General features: G+C 38.7%; 1 protein-coding gene and 1 pseudogene across 1 annotated transcript; both read left to right on the forward strand.

The window, feature by feature from the left end:
- Positions 1 to 266: 266 nt before the first annotated feature.
- adgrf3b (adhesion G protein-coupled receptor F3b) lies at positions 267 to 22,343 on the forward strand. Its single transcript, XM_085383064.1, has 17 exons — positions 267 to 326; positions 612 to 624; positions 926 to 1,060; positions 7,153 to 7,305; positions 9,553 to 9,608; positions 9,724 to 9,782; positions 10,396 to 10,538; positions 14,968 to 15,198; positions 15,710 to 15,946; positions 16,123 to 16,260; positions 16,643 to 16,842; positions 17,707 to 17,892; positions 18,589 to 19,902; positions 20,391 to 20,432; positions 20,573 to 20,602; positions 20,688 to 20,761; positions 21,556 to 22,343. The coding sequence occupies exons 1-16, from the start codon at positions 267 to 269 to the stop codon at positions 20,751 to 20,753; spliced, it is 3,063 nt and encodes a 1,020-aa protein (XP_085239190.1). The 3' UTR covers positions 20,754 to 20,761; positions 21,556 to 22,343.
- LOC146651718 (uncharacterized) lies at positions 4,422 to 5,163 on the forward strand (annotated as a pseudogene).
- Positions 22,344 to 23,045: the final 702 nt, after the last annotated feature.

Raw genomic sequence — 23,045 nt, forward strand, 5'->3', positions numbered from 1 at the left:
CTTTTACTGGCTTCAGAAAACAGAGTTCTAGCTTAGTGATTATACTTCCCGACACTTTAAGTTCTGACACTTTCAATTGAGTTCCATTTTATTTATAATAGCAAATCACAATAATAGTTGTGAGAGTGTTAATGTCCTTACAAATAGGACCAGTATTTCTTTATGCATCCATGTGCTGTACCTTGGATAAATTGTGTACTTTATGTATGTTCTTCATTGAGTATCTCTCTTCTCAGCTTGTCATAACTTGTGTTTTTTTCCAGGTGATGAAAATGTATTCCAAGGTTTTCATTTTTCTGACCGGAGCTGTGTACATCTACTACCAGGTAGAGAACCCTCTTCAGTCTAATGGGGTACTTTTTTGTATAGGAGTACAGTTTACCAATCAAGGTTCAAGTTAAATGTTAATTATATTTTACTCTTGTGTGTTATATACTAGTTTAATGTAGAAAATTCAACCTGTTTTATTCCAAATCTCAACTCCACAGTATATCCATATATTCACGTTTATGGACAGAGATATGATTTGTGTACTTTAATTTGTCTTAACATTGAATTGTTAGTTTTTGAGAATGCGTTATTTTGTCATTTTTCTGGTTTTGCCATTGCAGGTCCTTGCACAAGGTAAGCCAGTAAGGTAAAAAGGAGGAGTTGAAGGTGATCACATTGATTAAGCTAAGTTTATTTAATAATGTATTTTAGTTTATTTTATTAGTAAGCCTTAGGTATTTCACAAGTAATGATGAGAACCAAAATCTACCTTTTACTATCCCAATAAATCTGAATTCCTAAATTGAACACAATAATTCATCGTGTAGTTAATATAATTTTTACATTTATTCTATTTCTCAAATACCTCTTCTATTCAAATAAGTTGCTAATCACACAAAATAATAACATATATCAAATCTTATTCCTATTTAAGATATCTACAGCGCTGAGATAATGGTGGAGAGTAATGTCACACTGGATGCCCAAACTGTCCTGTCAGCTATCAATTCAACAAACCTCTCACTGAGCAAACAAACAGTACAAATCATAAACACTGAACTGGTAGCAGGTATGTTTCTGGAACACTTTCTTGAATTTGTTGTTAAGTTGTAATTTTTTTGAAGTAGAATAGAATAGCTTTTATAGTCACTGTTACAAGAATAGTGAAAGGCTGTTTGGCATTTTTCCATGTATGTGAAGTACACAATAGCGTAAGTATTTACACAATAACAGACAAATTTACATTTACACAAGAAAGATATGTACAAGTTATACATACACCTGCAAATATACGGATACACCCATACACGCACAAACATACATATATCTATACACATGTATGCATGCGTACATACCATACATACACACACATATATATACATATATATATATACACACACACACATATATACAAACATATATATATATATATATATATATATATATATAAAAACACCCAGCACGCCCCTGCGGGCGGTTTATCCTTCAAGCTCGGGTCCTCTACCAGAGGCCTGGGAGCTTGAGGGTCCTGCGCAGTATCTTAGCTGTTCCCAGGACTGCGCTCTTCTGGACAGAGATCTCCGATGTTATTCCTGGGATCTGCTGGAGCCACTCGCCTAGCTTGGGAGTCACCACACCTAGTGCTCCGATTACCACGGGGACCACCATTACCTTCACCCTCCACATCCTCTCGAGCTCTATTCTGAGCCCTTGGTATTTCTCCAGCTTCTCGTGTTCCTTCTTCCTGATATTGGTGTCATTCGGAACCGCTACATCGATCACTACTGCCGTCTTCTTCTGTTTGTCTACCACCACTATGTCCGGTTGGTTAGCCACCACCATTTTGTCCGTCTGTATCTGGAAGTCCCACAGGATCTTAGCTCGGTCATTCTCCACCACCCTTGGGGGCATCTCCCATTTTGACCTCGGGACTTCCAGGTTATACTCGGCACAGATGTTCCTGTACACTATGCCGGCCACTTGGTTATGGCGTTCCATGTATGCCTTGCCTGCTAGCATCTTGCACCCTGCTGTTATGTGCTGGATTGTCTCTGGGGCATCTTTACACAGCCTGCACCTGGGGTCTTGCCTGGTGTGATAGACCCCAGCCTCTATGGATCTTGTACTCAGAGCTTGTTCTTGTGCTGCCATGATTAGTGCCTCTGTGCTGTCTTTCAGTCCAGCTTTGTCCAGCCACTGGTAGGATTTCTGGATATCAGCCACCTCCTCTATCTACCGGTGGTACATACCGTGCAGGGGCCTGTCCTTCCATGATGGTTCCTCGTCTCCCTCCTCTTTCTTGGGTTTCTGCTGCCTGAGGTATTCACTGAGCACTCGGTCAGTTGGGGCCATCTTCCCAATGTATTCTTGGATGTTCCTTGTCTCATCCTGGACTGTGGTGCTGACACTCACCAGTCCCCGGCCCCCTTCCTTCCGCTTAGCGTACAGCCTCAGGGTGCTGGACTTGGGGTGAAACCCTCCATGCATGGTAAGGAGCTTTCTTGTCTTTATGTCAGTGGCTTCTATCTCCTCCTTTGGCCAGCCTATTACCCCAGCAGGGTACCTGATCACGGGCAGGGCGTACGTGTTGATGGCCCGGATCTTGTTCTTACCATTCAGCTGACTCCTCAGGACTTGCCTGACCCTCTGCAGGTACTTGGTGGTTGCAGCCTTTCTAGCGGCCTCTTCATGGTTCCCATTTGCCTGCGGGATCCCCAGGTACTTGTAACTGTCCTCTATGTCTGCAATGTTGCCTTCTGGTAGTTCAATCCCCTCAGTTCTGACTACCTTCCCTCTCTTTGATACGCGCAACACTTGTTTTTGCTCACATTTTTCACAAGCCGAACGCAAACATCTGAAAATTATTCTACATACACAAAAGACCCATGACTCTCAAATATTGTTCTCAAATCTTTATAAATATGTGTTAGTGAGCACTTTTCCTTTACAAAGATAATCCATCCCACCTCACAGGTGTGGCATATCAAGGGGCTGATTAGTAGTGATGTGCAATACCACTGATTTCCTTTCCGATCCGATACCAAGTAATATTCAGGGTGGTATCGACGATACTGATCCGATACCGATACTTTGTACAAAAACTTATTTTATTTATTGTATCTCAAATTATAGCATCATAATGATTACAGGACATCAGATTACTTGTTCTTATCACTTAATAATGCAGAGTTCATCATATAGAAATAAAAAAAACTGAAGTTGTGCTATTTGAACACCTTGCCTGCCTGCAGCACTAAAGGACTCTGTGAGAGACGTGTGTCTCGCCCTAGCAGCACCTGTCCCTCTCCTCCTCTTCAGTTCGCCTCAAGAATGAGAATGTAGCTCTGTAAACGTCAAATATCTGAGCCGACCGACACATCGTCTTCAAACCCCTGCGGTCTTTCACTACTCGGGTTAAACATGATATATAAGTCACTTTGATAACTTAAAAATGTTATTGTTTGGCTTTTTCAGTGTTTTATTTGTTTGTGAGTAAATCGGTTTGGCTGAGATTAAAGTTATTAGATTAAATACAATTTAACGGGAGGGTTCCTCCGGGGTTTTCACACAGCTAAATAAACGTCAAAAAAGAAAACTAATTAAACAAAGTGTGAGACAGTCCAGAGTTTACGCAAGCACCCGGTTATATTTCAGATAGCAAGGAGCAGACAGCAGAGTTTCACTCCACCGAGGGAGCTCATGACATACTACCCGGCTTTCTTTAGACCGCGAAGCAGCCTCTGAATTTGGACACCACCGCTGTTTCCAACCCGATAATAAAAACGATGACATTTAATGTACTTTATCCGATAAATAAACCCTGTAAAATGTATTTATCACCCCCCCAACAGCCCTTTTGAATGTCTCTCTAGTATGGCCACAACACCTCACTTTTTTGCCACATGTATCGCAAACCACATCTCAGCTGTTTGTGGAGGTAAAATACGTCCGCACATGACTCCAATTACGCTCAGCTGCGCACGCCAAGGGGCTGCGAGACATTTATACAGCCGTATTTCGCACATGACTATGAAAGGCGGAAGAGGAAGTAGTTCCTTTGGATGTAGACAATCCGAATGTTATAGTTTCTTTCCACTCTGTTACTGTTAATGATAAACTACAAATTTACTCTAAATTAATAAAATATCAATATTTTAATGTGAGAATCGATTCTAGAACATAAATGACTGGTATCGGAGGAATCGATATTTCAGGATCGATCCACACATCACTATTGATTAGACAGCGTAAATAATGTTCAGTTGTGCCTTAGACTGCCCACAATAACAGGCCACTCTGAAACGTGCACAGTTTTGCTTTATGGGGGGGGGGAAATCAGTCAGCGTCTGGTGTGCCCACCATTTGCCTTATGCAGGGCAACACATCTTCGTCGCATAGAGTTGATCAGGTTGTTGATCATGGCCTGTGGAATGTTGATCCACTCCTCTTCGATAGCTGTGTGAAGTTGCTGAATATTGGTAGAAACTGGAACACGCTGTCGTATACACCAATCCAGAGCATCCCAAACATGCTCAATGGGTGACATGTCCAGTGAGTATGCTGGTCATGCAAGAACTGGGATGTTTTCAGCTTCCAGCAATTGTGTACAGATCCTTGCAATATGGGGCCATGCGTTATCATGCTGCAACATGAGGTGATGGTCGTGGATGAGTGGCACAACAATAGGCCTCAGGATCTCGTCACGGTACCTCTGTGCATTCAAAATGCCATCAATAAAATGCACCTGTGTTCATTGTCCATAACATACGCCTGCCCATACCAGAACCCCACCACCACCATGGGCCACCTGATCCACAATGTTGACATCAGCAAACCGCTCACCCACACACGCTGTCTGCCATCTGCCCTAAACAGTAAAAACCGGGACTCATCTGTGAACAAAACACCTCTCCAACGTGCCAGATGCCACTGAATTTGAGTGTTTGTCCACTCAAGTCAGTTACAACGACGAACTGCAGTGAGGTTCAAACCCCAATGAGCACGACAAACATGCAGATAAGCTTCCCTGAGATGGTTTCTGACAGTTTGTGCAGAAATTCTTTGGTTATGCAAACCGATTGTTGCTGCAGCTGTCCGTGTGGCTGGTCTCAGGCAATCCTGGAGGTGAACATGCTGGATGTGAAGGTCCTGGCCTGGTGTGGTTACACATGATCTGCAGTTGTGAGGCCAGTTGGATGTACTGCCAAATTCTCTGAAACGTCTTTGGAGACTAGGGATGGGTATCGTTTAGGTTTTATCCGATACCGGTGCCAAACCGGTACTTTTGAAACGGTGCCGGTGCTCAAACGGTGCTCAAACCGGTGCTTAAAGAATGGAGAACACAAAATTGGTCCCAAAACCTCTCATGTTCAGCTGGTTTTTTGTAAAAAGATAACAAAGTTAGCCTTTTCTGCAGCTATGGGGCATATATGGTATCACTCTTAGCTGGAAGCAGTGCTTAATCAATGGAAAAAACACTTTGTCCAAAAACCTCTCATGTTTATCTGTTTCCCTCTTTTTCTTTGGTCATTTTAGCCTTTTTGGCCAGGGTGAAGGGAGTATCTGCCATCAAACAAGAAGACAGCCGCATGTAGCTATGATGGTGTTTGCTAGTTCACCTCACATGCATTAATGTAATAACGTGGTTAGCCTACGCAACGTAAATTACACATGAACAACATTAAGCTACTCACGCAGAGAAGAACGGCTGCTGCTGCCATCATCATTTCTGCTACACTGGCAGGGCTAGGGGCCAGGACTCTCCTCTTCGGGGTTTTTGGGGGATATTGCTAACTCCGGGTCCGATAACAGGCAACCCACGCACAGTAGATGTGCTCGGTGTGAGGTCTCACAGCAAGCTATCATACGGCGCATTTCTGGGCTTTTAAAAGAAAACGCTATGCGTCGCCAGGTGTTTCATCGGATTTCAGGTGTTACCTCCTTTGACAGTATCACCTTAAAGCACTTATTGCAGGCTGCTGAGTCTGCATATTTTGCTGTGAAGTACAGCCAGACTTTTGACCGCTTCGCCTTGGCCATTTTTAATCTGTAGCTCTGCTCTAAAAGAACGCACGTACCTGGCCCCGCCTACTAATCTTTTTTTTTTTTTTTTTTTTTTTTTTGATGGTCACTGGTGACTTTAATACACAAAGAAAGCTTAAATCATAAAACTACTGCAGGGTTAAAAAAAAACAAAAAAACAACAACAACAGAAAAAACAACAGAAAAAAAACATAGTAACCCACAAACTAATTATGAGGTCAGACTCCTGCCTGCCATTCTGGCAAGCAGGCAGGAACACAGGACTTGGAAAGTAAGAAATAAACTTGCAAGCAGTTTCATTACTTACTTCCCATGTCCTTTAATCATAATACAAAATAATGCAGGTACAGGAACAAGGAAACCAAATCAACAACTACTCAACAAAAAAAAACTGCAAGAGAGGACATAACAAAGAGCATACGGAAGCTGAGAATTTAAATACACACCAGATAATTAGGAAGATGGGAAACACCAAGGAAGACAGCTGCAACAAATCAGGAAATGAGACAGGGGAAGTAAAAGCCGATACAAAGCACAGGAAACACAAGACTATCAAAATAACACACACACTCCTAATGCAAACAGAGTTTTTAGGCCTTGGATAGTTTTGTACTGAAACTGCAAGAAAAAACATGGCATGTTTACATACAGATCATTTCAGCATGCCTGTGGAAGTAATGGTGTGTGGTCTGAATTTGCATGAGCATTGCTACAAGCTGCATCTGCAGATTCTGCCAAACCAGAAGTGGGATGTAGATGTGTGTTTAAAAAATTACCTTTAAATGGTCATTTTAGCGATTTTCATTTTCACACTAATTTATAAAAAAAAAAAGGTAATCGCCCCGGATGGAAAGCAGGTGTGCCGGTAATGGCCCAGCCCAGGGGTGTGGCCACCAGGGCATCCAACACACACACACACAGACACCTTAGACACAGGACCACGGACCATGACAAGATATTTTTACATTACATGTTGTCTACTGTTGTACTATGAAGGAAAGCAGGTGTCAGTCAAATTTTCCCATACAGTTCTGATGATCCAGAGTGGCCCTAACCCTCAAATAAAAAAACTAAAAAGAAAAAACTCAGAGAATTAAGAATGTTTTCTTTTATTTCTAGAATGCCTCATTGTTGGAACTGACACGAACTGCAACTGCTCTACAAATTATCTTTGGAGCAATGAAGTGTGCTACAACTACAGCTGCTGCGGGGATGCTACTTGCAAACAAAATGTATCCTACATCACACCCCTCTGTTCTCCTAAAGTTCAAGGTAGATCTCCTGAAATGTGTAACTCTTTTTTTGTTTGTTTTTTTGTTTATTTTTTATTTTATTTTTTTTCTATTCTGTTGATTAATGATATGGAATAAGTTTTAGTGTATACCAGTGTTATAGAGAACTAATGCAAAATTAAACTATTTGCATTAAAATGAGTGTTGAAAGCATTAAAAGTACTTAAAAATAGAAGTACTTTTTTTGCAAATAAACAATATTATTTATTTAAAAATATATATATAACAATAGTCAAACATGTCTTTGGTCAAATTTGACAACAGTGTCTGTTTTGTTGAATAGTATTAAGATACTGTTTTGAATTTCCAAAATATTGCCATGAAAAAAGCACCTATGTTACAAATAAATTAATCAAAAACAAAGCATACACTGAAAGTAATGTAACAACTTGAACATTTTGAACAATTACACCTAAATTAAAATGAGAAAATGTACTTGGATTCCAGTTGAAACTAAATTAATATAAACTATAATAAGTGTGGTGTACAAATCTGTTGAATACAGCTATGTTTATCCTTTGCTTTTCACTCTTCTACTTTTTCAAGATTCAAGAGCTTTATTGTCAATACAGTAGTATTCACAGTATACAGTGTACTGAAATGCTGTTCCACCCTAAGCCCCCTATGGTGCATTTATAAATATATAAAGAATATATATCCAAGAGATATAAAACTAGGAATTATAAATAAATAACATGCTAAGTTTTGGTAAAAATTAAGGGATAAAAAGGTACTAATTACTAACTATACAATTCTATACTGGTAACTATACAATATTACCTGTACGATAAACAAAGATAAACAAAGACAGGACTGAGAGAATGTGCAGTAGGTATTGAATACCAGTTTCAAGCTATTGTCAGGATATTATTGATGAGACATGACAAAGACGTGTACGAAATGCAAAAATGTAAAGATTTCACCTAAAGAATTTAGGTGTGTGTTCAGAAGTATGTGACTGAGTGTGCAAATGAGAATATTGTTCCCAGGACCAGTTTGTAGTGGATTTGTGGTAGTTTTTGTTGTTTTTGAGTCTTTTGATGATTATTGTAAGGTGTTTGTAGAGGTGTATGTTTATATCAGTCCTTTTGTGGTAGTGAGTTGAGGGCTATGACTGAATGGGGGAAGAAGCTCTTGCAGTGTCTGGTCATTACAGTTTTAATGCTGCGAAACCGTCTGCCAGATGGAAGGAGGGAGAACAGTGCATGTGAGGAGTGGAAAGTGTCCTTCACTATGCTGTTCGCACGTCGAATGATGTGTCTGTCATAGAGTTGGGAGATGGATGTGAGAGGGCTTCCAATGATCCTCTCTGCTCTCCTCACTATTTGCTGCTGAGACTTCTTTTCAGCGAGGGTGCATTTCCCGTACCAGATAGTGATGTAGCAGCAGAGGATGCTCTCAATGGTTCCCCAGTAAAATGATGTGAGGATAGGAGGAAGGAGACCGGCCTTCTTCAGTTTCCTAAGAAAGTGAAGACGTTGTTGGGCTTTCTTCATGATGGTGGTGGTGTTCAGGTTCCAGGAGAGGTCAGCTGAGATGTGCACACCGAGGAACTTCACACTGTTGACCATCTCAACAGCAGATCCGTTGATGTGCAGTGGAGTGTGAGCCATTGAGGTCTTCCTGAAGTTAACAACCATCTAAATGTTCAGAAGACTAATGCGAGACAGGTTGTTATTCTGGCTCTTTGTTCTCTGCCTCAAAACATGCAAAGAAGTCATTTAGTTGGTCTGGCAGAGAGGGATCCCTGCTGCATGCTGGAGGTGTTGGCTTGTAGCCCATGATTGTTTGGATGCCCTGCCACATTCGCCGAGTGTCCTTTGTACTTGTGAAATGTGTGTTGATCTTATCTGCATACTGCCGCTTTGCGTCTTTGATGGCCCGTGATACATCTGCTCTGGCTGTAGTGTAAGTTCCTCTATTTTTGGACTTAAAGGCAGAGTCTCTGATTTTCATCAGGTTGCGTGGCTTTGCAGAGAACCAGGGTTTATAGTTTGCAGATCACGGTCTTGGAGACAGTGACATCCTCAATGCATTTGCTGATGTAGCTGGTCACTGAGATTGTGTACTCCTCCAGGTCCACGGTGTCTGAGTATGTAGCAGCTTCTCTAAACATATCCCAGTCTGTGCATTCAAAGCAGTCCCCATGCTGATATGCATGCTTGTCTTTGACAACCAAAATAAAACCCAAAGTAATAACAAACTGTAATATTTACAATGAACACAGTTTTCATCAATGGATCAGTACAGACTGCAGCATGGGATTCAACCAAGACCACAACGGTATGTCTCATCCTCACGTTTGTACTATTCTATAAATAAACTATAAATATAAATATGTTTTCTATTGTTACATAGTACAAAAATATCAACGATGTCATGCTTTTTCTTTTCTTAGCTTCGAAACCAATTTCAAAAACTGAATGCTATTCAGTATGTGAACGTTACTGGTCCAAGGTACTGTATTTTACAAAGAAATATGTTATATAAGTTACCTTTTTGGTTTTGTGTTTGTTTTTCGTCAATGTTATTTTTTTTTAAACAACATCACTTATTATTGTGACACCACTTATAGTCACCAACTAAACTGTTAGTTATTATAGGTGAGTTTTTTGTAAATGATTCTACCTGAGTTAGCTAATGTCTTCAGGGCTGTTTCAGAGACCTGAGCTTCAAAGCTGATTGGTAGATGGGAAACCCTGAAACCATGCCAAAGAATTCTATGTAAAACTCTCATCATTTCAGTAACTCTGTGCATACCTGATGACTAGTGTCAATAGCTGTTCCCTGGCAATAGAGGGGACAGCACTTGAAAACTGCATTCATTAATTTTCTTTTCTGCATTTCATGGTGCACAAAAGTGATTGCGAAAAAGATTAATCTTAGGATTCCAAAGAGACTGTCCAAATACTTTTTGGAGACCTTGCAATATGTAATATAATGTCGGTTTTAGACACTTTTGGAGACTGACAAAATTTATTAGATATGCACAGTAAATAAAACTTACTGTTTGTACTGTAATGTTTTTTTTTATGTCGATAACAAGTTATTTTTCCATCATTCTCTACAGAACCATCTCCACATCCCCATCGCTGCAGTATGTTGACTTTCAGGTAGCTGTCAGTGTCAGAGTGCTGACTAGTAAACTTCAAGACATAGTCAATAATCTTACAAGTCTGCTTACACCTACAGCTATATTTGTGGACACTTTAGGTCAGTAAAAATTATTTTTACTATTCTTTCAATTCCTGTACAACTTGATCTTCTAATCTATATATTTCTCTGTACCAGAGATTTATGACATTTGTTTGGACCTAAAAATATAGAGTTTGTGTGCTCCAGATATGGAGTTATATTAAGTATCATACCTCTTTTTTTTGGAATGTGCATTATGGGTATTGTGTTTTTGTATATGTTACCCCATATTTCCACACACTAATTCAACTATGACAAAATAAGTAAGCAGTATGGTTCAGAATGAGACTTGTGTTTCCAACAATGCAACAGTCTTTGCTCTTTTGCTTTTATGTCTAAAATGAGCCGTCCAGCTGTTTTTGTTCACACCCCAAGTGTATTTTCTATCCATACATTAGCAACAATGCTTAATGAGTTAGTTTTCATTTTCCAAAGCACATGATCTTTGTTTTGCTTACATTTAATGCAAAGTTAAATGTAACACCCATCCCACATTCTATTGAGAGGGGCCCTGGGTTCCTGTTGTTACTTTTCTACTGATACTCCCTTTTTAATGCTTATGGTATAAAATATGCAATAAAACTACACTATATGGAAATAAACCACACACAAGCAGGTCAATTATAAAGTTAACTCCACTTTAGTGAATAATTGGTTAACAACAACACAAAGGAAAATAAGTAAAATTAATAAAGTTTGATAAACAATGGTAAGCCATCTACCTGAACAGAAACAAAATAATCAAATAATATTGTGGGCCCACACGCACTCTCACCGACACACACACACCTCAAGTGCTACAGTCTTTCTGCTAGCAAACCCCTCGTTGCAGGCCTGAGTCGTGGCTCGGGTGCTTTGGGACCTAAAACAATATGGTCGCTTCACTTGTTGCCAAGTAGTAAAATAAAAAGCACGTGCAAACAACAGTACTCACACCTCCAGGCAGTTCAAGGGGATAGTGGAGGAAACTGGGTCAAGGCTACCAGCAGGCCGCGGCAGCAGCACTCACAGTCGTCGTCTCCACGTGCTATCATGTGAACACATAACTTCAGCACACCAGCAGAAGGGACCTCTCTGACACACCAGCAAGACGTCCGTCTCCTCCTACTCACAGTAGAGTACAACAGTTTTCCACTACAGTTAACTACCCGTCAACCCGAAAATACGTCTGTCGCCCTTCTATGAACTCTGCGTTCACTCGACACTGTTGTTCAGCTCTCATCTCTCTCGCTTCCTGCAGAGTGCACTCCCCACTTACTCCCACCCATCTACCAGAGACTACTTCAGGGTTCACTGGAGCTGTAGTACATATCAATAACATTTCAAAAATAATGACATAAACCTCAAAATACAAATAAAAAGGCTGTGCATTTAAGTGACACACATCACATACCTTACAGGCATTTGTATACACATTATTGAACACAGTGAACATTTGCATTTAACTATCAATATAAATGAACTATTTAAATAAATGACCTATTTATATAGCCAGGGCTACATAAAGTTTTCATATCAAGCCAAATTTACTCACTTCTTTTTTTAATTAACAGTGTGTGAATGTTTGTGTGAATGGGTGGATGACTGAATGTGTAAAGCGCTTTAAGGTCCTTGGATGGCAGAAAACTTTTTACAGCTTAACCAGGACAAAACTGAAGTTTTAATCGTCGGTCCTGAGGCTCAGAGAGAGAAACTCTTGTCTAAATTAGAGGCATTTTCACTATGTCCTTCGCTACAAGTGAAAAACCTGGGTGTTATTTTTGACTCTGAGCTTGGTTTTATCCCACATGTTAAACATGTAACCAAAATTGGATTTTATCATCTAAAAAATATAGCCAGAGTCCGCCCTATTCTCTCTCGGGCCAACACGGAGATGCTGATGCATGCTTTTATTACCAGTCGCATTGATTACTGTAATGCCCTGCTCTCTGGTCTTCCTAAGAAGAATATTTCAACTTTACAACTTTTGCAAAACTCGGCAGCTCGTGTGCTGACGAAGACCAGAGGGCGGGCCCACATTACACCGGTTTTAGAATCGCTGCACTGGCTCCCCGTGTGTTTCAGGATCGATTTTAAAGTTCTTTTATTGGTTTTTAAATGTCTTAATGGTCTTGGGCCTTCTTATCTCTCAGATCTGCTTTTACCGTATGAACCCTCGCGGACCCTGAGGTCCTCTGGTACTGGCCTTTTGACTGTCCCTAAAGTCAGGACACATACTCACGGAGAGGCAGCTTTTCAGTGGTATGGTCCTCGTCTGTGGAACAGCCTGCCGGAGGAGCTCAGGGCCGCAGAGAACGTACATGTTTTTAAGAACAGGCTCAAGACCCACCTTTTTAATTTAGCTTTCACCTAACGTTTATTTATTTTATGCTTATTTATTCTATCCTGTTATTCTATTATTAATTTAGACTTTACCTAATATTTATTGATTTTATTCTTATTCATTTTTTAATCTTCTTACTCTATTTATATTTATATTTATATTGTATCCTGTTCTTATTTATTTTATCATTTTACCCTGTATATATCATTTTACCCTGTATATATCCTATTGTGTCATATTTCCTCAGAGGGCGCTCTCTGCACCGGGGCTGTGATCGACTGTGGCTGCTGGGTTTCTGGGGGTCCTCTCAGCCTGGCTGGGGGGCTCCTTGGCCTCCCTCCTGCTGTGTGCCCAGCCTGGAGGCTGCGGTCTGTGACCGGCTCCCGGTGCAGACGGCTCCCTGTTATAGTGTTTCCTCACTTGGCTCATGCGAGCCCAGCCCAATTTTTACTCTTTAAGTGTGCGCGTGTGTGTATGTGTGTGTGTGTGGGGGGGGGGGGGGATATGTGTGTATTCACATCATTTATGTTAATGAGAGTGTGGGGAGTGAGTTGGAGGGTGGGGTGGGCTGCTTTTAACTATGTAAAGCACTTTGTGCTACATTTTTTTTGTATGAAAAGTGCTTTATAAATAAAGATTGATTGATTGATTGATTAGGGACTAGTAAAGCGCTTTACAAATACAGGCCATTTACCATTCAGCAAAGCTGCTGTAAACTCTCACTGAAAAACATATATTTCCACAAGTGCAACAAAGTGAGAACACGTAGCATGAGTCTTAAACATTTTATTATTTTTGAGACTCATATGTGATATGAATATTTTATGTTTCGGGCCTAGCACCGGACCTTGAGGAACTCCAGATTGTATATCCATGCAGGTTGATTTGTATTCATTTATATCTACAAATTGCTGTCTCATCACCCAATTCAGCACAAACTATCTAATACCACACTTTTCCAGTTTGTTTAATAATATATTGTGTCAAAAGCATTTTGAGATCTAGAGTCAAAGTCAAAGTCAACTTTATTGTCAATTCTGCCACATGTACAGGACATACAGAGAATAGAAACTTCGTTACTCTCAATCCCTAGATAAAGGTATTCCAACTGCACACTCTTTATTGTCTATAAAATGTTTGAGTTCTTCAGTTAATTCCAGTAATGTCAAATATGTCGATCTGTCTTTTCAGAATCAATAAAACTACATGTGAAAAAATTGGAAAAACAAAACAAAATGAAATATTATGCCCACATATATTTAACCATACCAATTTAGCTGCAGTAACATTAGCTTACCATATCCCCATGATTTGTCTTCAAGGCCAATTAATTTTAGTTTTCACTAATGCATGGTTATTACAATTTATCGGTCATGATAGGCTGTGTGCAGGCAGGAAGGAAAAAAAGGACCCAAAATGCAGGACACTCAACGATGGGACTGGAACTCAAAACACAGCTTTTATTGCTGGAAAAACCTCATAAAATAAAAGTCACAAAAGCAAAACAAAACTCAACTCAGAACAAAGGAGCTGGAACACAAACACACAGCATTTAGAGGGTACAACGCGACAAAGGCAAATACAGGGTTTAAATAAATGGCATAGTAATCAGGGAATGAAAAACAGGAGGGAGACAGCTGGGTGAAATTAGGGCTATTGAGTACTTAAAGCGCTGCATACAACATGCCTCATTCACACCATTCATACAATCACTTCTAAGATCAAGTGCAATTTAACCAACATTCACACTCTGATGAATGCATCGGAGAGCAACTTGGGGTTAGTAACTTGCCCAAGGATATTTGGCATGCAGACTGGGGAAGCCAGGACTCCAACCACAAACCTTCCAATCAGTAGCTGATCTGCTCTACCACCTGAGCCACAGCCAAGAATCGGAACATAAATCATAATACAGATAAACACCAGAATATAAAAAACAAAAAATGCTGGGTCAAAATGACCCAGAACTGTGACATTATCTATTCTAACCATTCAGTATGAATAAAATAAATGTTCATAAATGTTCCAAAACAATGTTGTTGGCTAAATTTAAAGTTGGATAAGTTTAAAGTGACCTTTTTAGCATTTTTATAATTTATATTTCCATGTATTATCTTAACACAGGAATGGTCATTGTAGAGGCCCCAGGGACTCAAGTTTGCTATCAGTCCACGCCACAACTTGCATGCAAACTTGAGGAGGCCACAGACAGCGCAGGCTGGAATCTAACCACAGGGAATCAGCGCTTTGAGCTCAACGACGGCAGTGTGGTCCAGCTGAATAAGACCTGTAGCACAAATACCTTCCAATCTTGTATTGGTGTTACCCTCAACAAGGTGACAGGCACTTGGGAAGGCAAGTGTTTACACTTTTTTCTTGATTAGAGATAAAACATCTCTGATATGAAATCAGTATACAAAATACACTTAGTTATAAACTCACACTAACAAGATAGTATAATGAATTAATCCTGTGAAGCACTTCCTCTAAACAGGTTTGAATATTTATTTTCTTTTTTGTGATCGATATTTTATTGATTTTCAACAGGGATGAGGGGACAGGTCAAAAAAACTGGTTTGATCCTTTGTGTGGGTAGCACAATGGCACAATGGATTTAAACTGTTTGATCAGCTCTGCTCTGAACCTGTTCATAACAAATAAGAATCTGATTTTTTATAAACTTGCATTGTAATATTTTTGACATATATTGTTTATACTCTCAGTGCTGTTTCCACTATGGTCAGTAATATGGCAACTGGTGGCTCAGCTCCTGTCATTTCCTGCATGTGTTGTTAACTGAAATGTCAATTAATGTGTAAAGGGCCAACCCTCCATTATAACTGTAACTGTCTTATGTTCCCTGCAGGCACATATGAGTGTGGATTTACCATTGGGTCAATCAGGCACATAGGCAGGACTAATCTGAGTGTGGCCCTCCTACCTGATACAATTACCCTGAGTAGCATGCCTCTTACTGTGGACTGTTCAGAAAATCAGGAAAGTGTAAGCATTACCGTCAGTGCCATAACCCCAGCAAGCAATACAACCTATGCCATTTCGTGGGGCTACAATGGTAAAGTGTCTCCTGATGTAAAAATGACAAGTAAGATTTTTTCCTTGAATTTTCAGTATTCTAACAGAAACAAATACATAGTTTTTTTTGTTGTTTTTTATTTATGTCATTAAAAACACTCAGATTAATCAGTAATGCAAAATATGTGTAAAGCTTACTGCACAAAATCTTTATTCACTTAAAAAAAATGTCATCTTCTGTTACAGCTTCAAGCAGTTACGTCAACTACACATTCAATCCTGCCATCCTCTGCAAACAAACGATTGAACCATATGTTAATATCAGTTTTAAGAATGTAATCGGTCAAATTAAAAGTGCACAATTGAACATCCCAGTTATCTATGGTAAGGATTCTTTAAATTGTCTATTATTTTAAATACGTTTAAAGGGGCCTTATTATGCTCATTCCAGCTCCAGATTTCTATTCTACTATTATGCCAGGGGCTGGTGCAATCTTGTCTGAAAAACAGTTCCAATAATACCACCTTTCTTTTAAGCCAACTTTCAACTGACTGGCTACCCAATATTCAGCAATATATGCCTGAAATGTATAATGGGTCTACTTTAATCTGTTTATTGTAAATTTCATGTGTAGTATAATGACATATTCTCAGGCTTTAGAATTGCATATGTTTGCAAAGGCCTATGCTGCACCAGCTAATGATATAAATATAATTAATAATATTATTTTCTTTTTCCTAATGTTTTTTTTTTATTATTATTAAGCTGGGAAGCCATTTTGTAAAGAGGAGCTACTGGATAAAGATACATGGCCAAAAACCCCAGCTGGAGACACAGTGATTATTCGAACATGCCCAGCAGGCACGGTTGGCTATAAGTCCCGACCTTGTAACGGCCCAGCCTGGCAGGCAGTGTTCTCAAGCTGCGTCAGTGAACAATTGAACAAAATTTCAAATGCAGCTGAAGTGAGTGTGTCTTTATTTGTCATTACAATAATACGTTTTTGTTTGCTCTCGTTTGCATTTGTGTATGTGTTTCAGTATTTTTAGTTTCTGAAACTGCAATGATAAAGGTTTGTAAATTTTCATCTTAGTTCACCTTGACTTTAAAGTTCATACTCTCAGCTCTCTGCTGAGGCTAGGTCTCAGTCACACAGGCCTAGAGACTGGTCGGTGACCACTAGTTGCTACGGAAAAAGTGTATTCCAGTATTAAGTAGTAACTGGAAGTTTGCTGACGGAAGCTAGAGTGAATTGCTTTAGTCACCAGCAGGTTCCCACAATAACCAGTGGTTTACAGAATAGATGCTAACTTGGCTCCAAATACACTTACACAAACCAGAAACTGATAAAGTATTCCTTACTAATGCAACCAATACATTTCAACTCAGTCTTCAGTTTACTGTTTGCATCATACTGTCACTACGACTAAGAGAATAAAATGGTGAGTGTTTGACAGACAAGTTGGCATTTTTCATGTAAACTACAGATATCTGCTGGCAACTAATCACGAAGAGGTTTTTGTTGCAATTTGTTACCATTTTCACCCAACATTATAAGTAAAATTTAATAAACTCCAAAACTAAGCTATATAGATCATACCATTTAGAAGGAGTATGGTCAAATCTGGAGCGATTTCAATTACACAGCGTAGCATATTGCATATGTAAAACTACTGCTTTGTTTAATGTTTTGCATGTAACCCATACAAATCCAAATGTAAAAGTATGTCAAGACTTTAAAATAAAGTGTCTGTTGTGCTTACTGTTGTGAACTATAAAATAGAATTATAGGATTTTTCTTTTCTTTACACACTAATTCCTTTATCTAGGCCTTCCTGAAGGGACTAGGGGCCACCACGGAGGTGGCCAAGAATATATTTGAAGGGCTAAAGAACAGCTCTACATTAAGTTCTGGATCTGGTGAAAGTATTGCTGACATTAGCGCCTCCATCGGTGTTCTAAATATGATGGCCGACGCATCAAACACAACTGTGTTGGGAGAGGATATCTTTCCTGTAAGCACATCTACCTTTTCTGTTATACATACATAGTTCTGAATATAAAAGTTCAGACTTCATTTTAGAAGTAGAAATTCAAATAATCCTCAACATATACTCATTCTACATTCTACTACTCATGTCACGTCAAGATAGTTAGAGGAATAATACCAATAATACAACACAATGGAAATAAGTCAATAAAAATGTACAAGTACCTATTCTGCAGGAAAAAATGTCCACGAACTGTATAATATGGATTAATATGGCAGATTATCAGTTTCATCAGTTTAAATATGTTACATTTTCTTTAATCTACAGTAAGACCTTTAAGAAATAATAGAATAACAAAAGAATTGCTAAAATAATGTCCTTCACGACTCTGTGATGCAGCTAACTGTCAATACAGCAACATATAACTCTTTCTAAACATGTTACTTGTTCTGTTACTAATTAGCTAACATAAATGATGTAAGTCTATTAGCAACAACTAACCAAAACAGGGCTCTGTAGTGGAAATGACCCTTTATACATGTAGTTTCTCTTCCACTTTAAATTTCAACAACAGACCATGCAGTACTTAAAGATCCTTGACTGTACACCCAAGCGGATTACGCCTGAATAGGGGTCCTAGCATCAACTGAGAAAGTGTGAAAAGTCACTGTTCAGTCAAATAAATTTTTTAAGTTTATTTTCTATTTTACTGTCTTTCAGGATTTTGTTAGTGCAGCAAGCAATATGTTGAATGGCACCTGGAGTGGGGTAAATGACACAATTCGTTATAAAATGTCATCAAACTACCTAGAGTCTGTGGAAGGTCTAGTGAAGAACATTAAGGTCAACCAGAGCGACGGAATCAACAGTACAAATCTAGACCTTACATTCTGTCGAAGTAATGACTGTGATGTGTCTGTGTTTGACATTGGTGTGAATATGAACAAGACCAATGGAATACTGAAAACTGTAGCTGTGAAAAATCTAATGAGTAAATTAAATAACAGCTTTAATGGCATACAACCTGAACGTACCGACCTCATATTATCAGCCACACTGGACAATAATAGTGATTCAACTATACAAATTAGACTGGACTTCCCCAGTGGGAAAACCAACCCCACTCAACCTCACTGTGTCTTCTGGAACACCACAAGGAATCAATGGTCAGATGAAGGATGCAATATCAGCATTTCTGATAAAAACCACACAATATGTGAGTGCAACCACCTAACTGCATTCTCTGTCCTAATGTCCAAGGGTGATGGAGGAAAACAAGATCCTATCCTTGAACTTATTTCAAATATTGGCCTTGGTGTGTCCATTTGCTCCTTGGTGATCTTTCTCATCATTGAATCTCTGGTGTGGTCAGCTGTGGTCAAGACTAACCTTTCTCATTTTCGGCACACAGCTATAGTGAACATTGCCACATTCCTCTTGCTTGCAGATTGCAGTTTCTTGGCTTCTAGCAATCCCAAGACTTTAACTGACAGCTGGTGTCTAGTACTGACCATATGCAAACACCTCTTTTTCTTGGCTATGTTCTGCTGGATGCTGTGCCTGAGCATCATGCTTGTCCACCAGCTCATCTTTGTCTTCAGCCCACTGAGGAAAAGAGTTTTCATGTTCCTCTCCAGCATTTTAGGCTATGTTTGCCCAATCCTAATGGTGGGATCCAGCTATGTGTACTGCAAATACACCAACCAGCACTACTACGACAGCAAAACATGCTGGCTAGTTTATGTAAAACTCTTGGTTGGCTCCATGCATGCTTTTCTCCTGCCTGTGGGAACCATTGTTTTGGCAAATCTCTTTTCCATGATTGTTGTCATCGTTACACTGATGAAGACCTCAGTCCCTGACAGCAGCAAGGCCGATGACAAGGAAACGGCAAAAGGCATCCTCAAAGTGGTGATTGTTCTAACACCTGTCTTTGGAGTGACATGGATTGTTGGCTTCATTCAACTCATCATGTCTGATAGCCCCATCTATAACGTTATCACCTACATTTTCACCATCCTTAATACCTTCCAGGTAATTTGAATGCACAGTTAGCACATACCAAGCAAATTTAGGTAATAATTATTTCAAAAAATGTATTTGATGATCTAAAACATTCACAAATATGAATAAGAAAATCAACAATGGACAAATCTCCATTTCCCTCTATTATAGTTTATAAATTATAATTGTCTTTTTTTATAATTCTTTTTCTTTAAAAGTTATATTTTTTTGCTTTTCATTGTTGATCAATTGTAGAAGTAACATATTTTAAAACATTCATTATTTCATTGTTTAAAAGTAAAAATAAAGCCATGTATTAAAGTTGAGTTAATTATCAATATCCAAGTTTCTGATGATGATCAGAAAACTTCATTCAATGGCAATGCACAGATCTAACTTTCCCATTGGCATATAACTCCCTTAAACTCTTGTCTCTGCTGATAAAAACTGCAAACCTGATTCAAAAGGAAAACCATTGTGTCTTTTTAGACATGTTACGTATTTTTTCTCTCTTCCAGGGTTTTTTTATTTTGATCACAGGGTGTTTTGCAGAGCAGAAGGTAGGTTTAATCATTTTAGTGGAACAGATATCACTCTAGATATATTTATAAAAAAAAATAAATTGATGGTTAGAAGAAAGTGTTTAGTATTTGCCATGTACTTAATGTATTAAACAATTTGTCTACATTGTTACTATCAGGTCAGAGAGGAACTGTTCAAGCTCATAACTGTAAGCACAACAATGAGATACATACAGAATTGCCTGATAAAGTGATAGAAACATGGTTGATAATACTTCTGGTCTCTTCCCTCAGGGAAAATCAAAAGGAAATGACAGCACAAAGAAATTCACTTCAACTACGTACACAAAAGACCACTGAAGATGTAGGTCAGTTCTATCTATTGTCCTTAACAATATTCCTTTAATAATGCCAAATTTCTATCTTGAAACTTGGTAGCCCACTGAACTGATCAATCCTGAGTGATGAGAGATCCTTCAGTAACTAAACTCGCATTTTCAGGGTTATATCTATTAACTGTTGATGGCTGCTGTAAACCACCACACAAATACAAGTTGTTTTGTGTTTACAAAGTAATCTATAATAAGGCTGAGTAGCAGGGTTGCACTTGTACTCCGGTGGAACGGCATAGGTTGTGTAATATCAACATACTAGCATGCTTAAAATGATAACGTTGGTGTTTAGCAGATATCATGTTTAGGGATAAGGGATAAGGTAATTACAAATAATTGCAACAATTTAGCCAAGAAAGAAATTGTAATTTTGCCTTGATTATGTTGGATGATAAACATTTCATGGATTGCCAAAGTTATGAACCCTGTTTATTTGCTTTATCTACAGTGTGGAAAAGACACATTTCTCAAGGTTTTGCTTTTTTTTAAGCAGCAGAAATTGACATTTTGATTTCTGGGTAACCCAAACTGAATAAAATGAGTTATTAAACCATGGTCACACTGAACCTGTTGAAACAATATGAATACTTGTTTTCTGCTGGTTTTGTGATCACAATTTGAATGTTGTGCTGTTTTTCACGAGGCTCTCGTGTCAAACAGTTATAGTACCCATATGGTCAGCATTAATTACTTCTTCACCACATGGAAGCAGAAATGATCTTTTGTGAATTAAAGTTGAGTCTTAAAAGTTTTATTTTTTTGCTTTTCAGACTGTGAATCCTGAACTAACAACTCGCCTGTCCAACTACCCCTCTACAGGAGAATACAGTTAGCATTAAATTAGTATGTAGTTCATTGACATTTACAGTGCGTTGTTTAAGGAGATTTAACTAAATGTTGTTTATAATCATATCATTATCTATAGTTATATGTAGTTTTCCTAAAAAGCAATAGAACCCCTGTCTAGTTATTATTTATGACCAATTAGAAGTGCATGACAGTGTCTTTATCTCCAGAGACCCTGCCTTTCTTATTTATTCTTATTTTGCCATGTAACTGATGTTTCTTGACTGTAACACATATACAGGACAATAACAGCAAACAGGACGAAGAATGCACTTCAGCTGCATTGACAGATAGTGTAAAACATGGCTGTACCTGCCAGATGTAAAAGTGAGGCTTGTCTTATACTTTTGTTTGCAGTCGTTACTAAATGCCGTCCTTGACATAAATGACAGCCTGAATGGCAAGGGTTAGGGTTTCAGTGACTCGTTTCCAGTCATCTTGGAAATCTAGGTCATTCTTCTTGCCAGAAAAGAGAATTTCCCACGATATCTACATCAACACAAGTTTCATGGTCAGTTCTACCCTTCACTCTTCACATCAGGTTTCAAAACACCAAAATGCCACTCAAAAGAATTATCTTAAAGCTTCAAATGAGATTTCAGGAACCAGCGGGTAACATTGAACATCTTTTATACTGTCTTTGGCTGAAGTGAATCTGGTAGTGAGTTTGAAAATTGTGTTTGCTAGCAATAACCAAAAAATGTAGCATACTATACCTTTAAATAGAGCATTGTTGTCAATGATTAGCGCTAAGGTTCCGATGATATTTGTACATGACACATAGTACTTCTAGCTATTCTTCTTGCTATTATTATTAGCTAAGGTTGGTAGATTTTGTCAGTTATCTTTGTAGATGCAAAAATCATTTGTTTTCTTCCATTCCAAGTAAAATTAAAGATAACTAACTGTGTACATCTTCGACTTAACTGGATTTTGGATATTAAGTAGACCAAGAGTGCAAGTGCTCACTGTGCATAGAACAAAGTAAATGCTTTAACAAGTCCGGACTTGTTTAATGGTTGTATTTAAGATGAATTACTGTATATTTAAATTTATGTTTGGCGTGAACTATAACCTGTATACTATCCCTGTGTGGCCACTGTATGTATCTGAAATCTGTTCAAATAAAATAAATAACATTCTTTTTTTGTTGTGAAATTGAATTCCAACCTTACATTTTCCTTTAAAAAAAATCACTGTCACATACAAATAGACAAATCATTGTTTTTATAATGTTATGTTGGGACATCACCTTTGAGTGGAGTGGCTCAATTTACTCCTGGTCCTTATATTGCTTCTAATCCTGATGCCTAATAGAAGGTCCTTGTTATTTCAAAAATCAATGGAAAGGTTTATGTGATACAATAATCTTTGCAGGTGGAAACATTCACAATCCATCTCCCTCCCAAATGAG

The sequence above is a fragment of the Rhamphochromis longiceps genome, linkage group LG15 (genome assembly GCF_057381845.1).
Source record: "Rhamphochromis longiceps isolate RC_006_pf linkage group LG15, R_longiceps_female_GT1.1, whole genome shotgun sequence".
NCBI classification, from domain to species: domain Eukaryota; kingdom Metazoa; phylum Chordata; class Actinopteri; order Cichliformes; family Cichlidae; genus Rhamphochromis; species Rhamphochromis longiceps.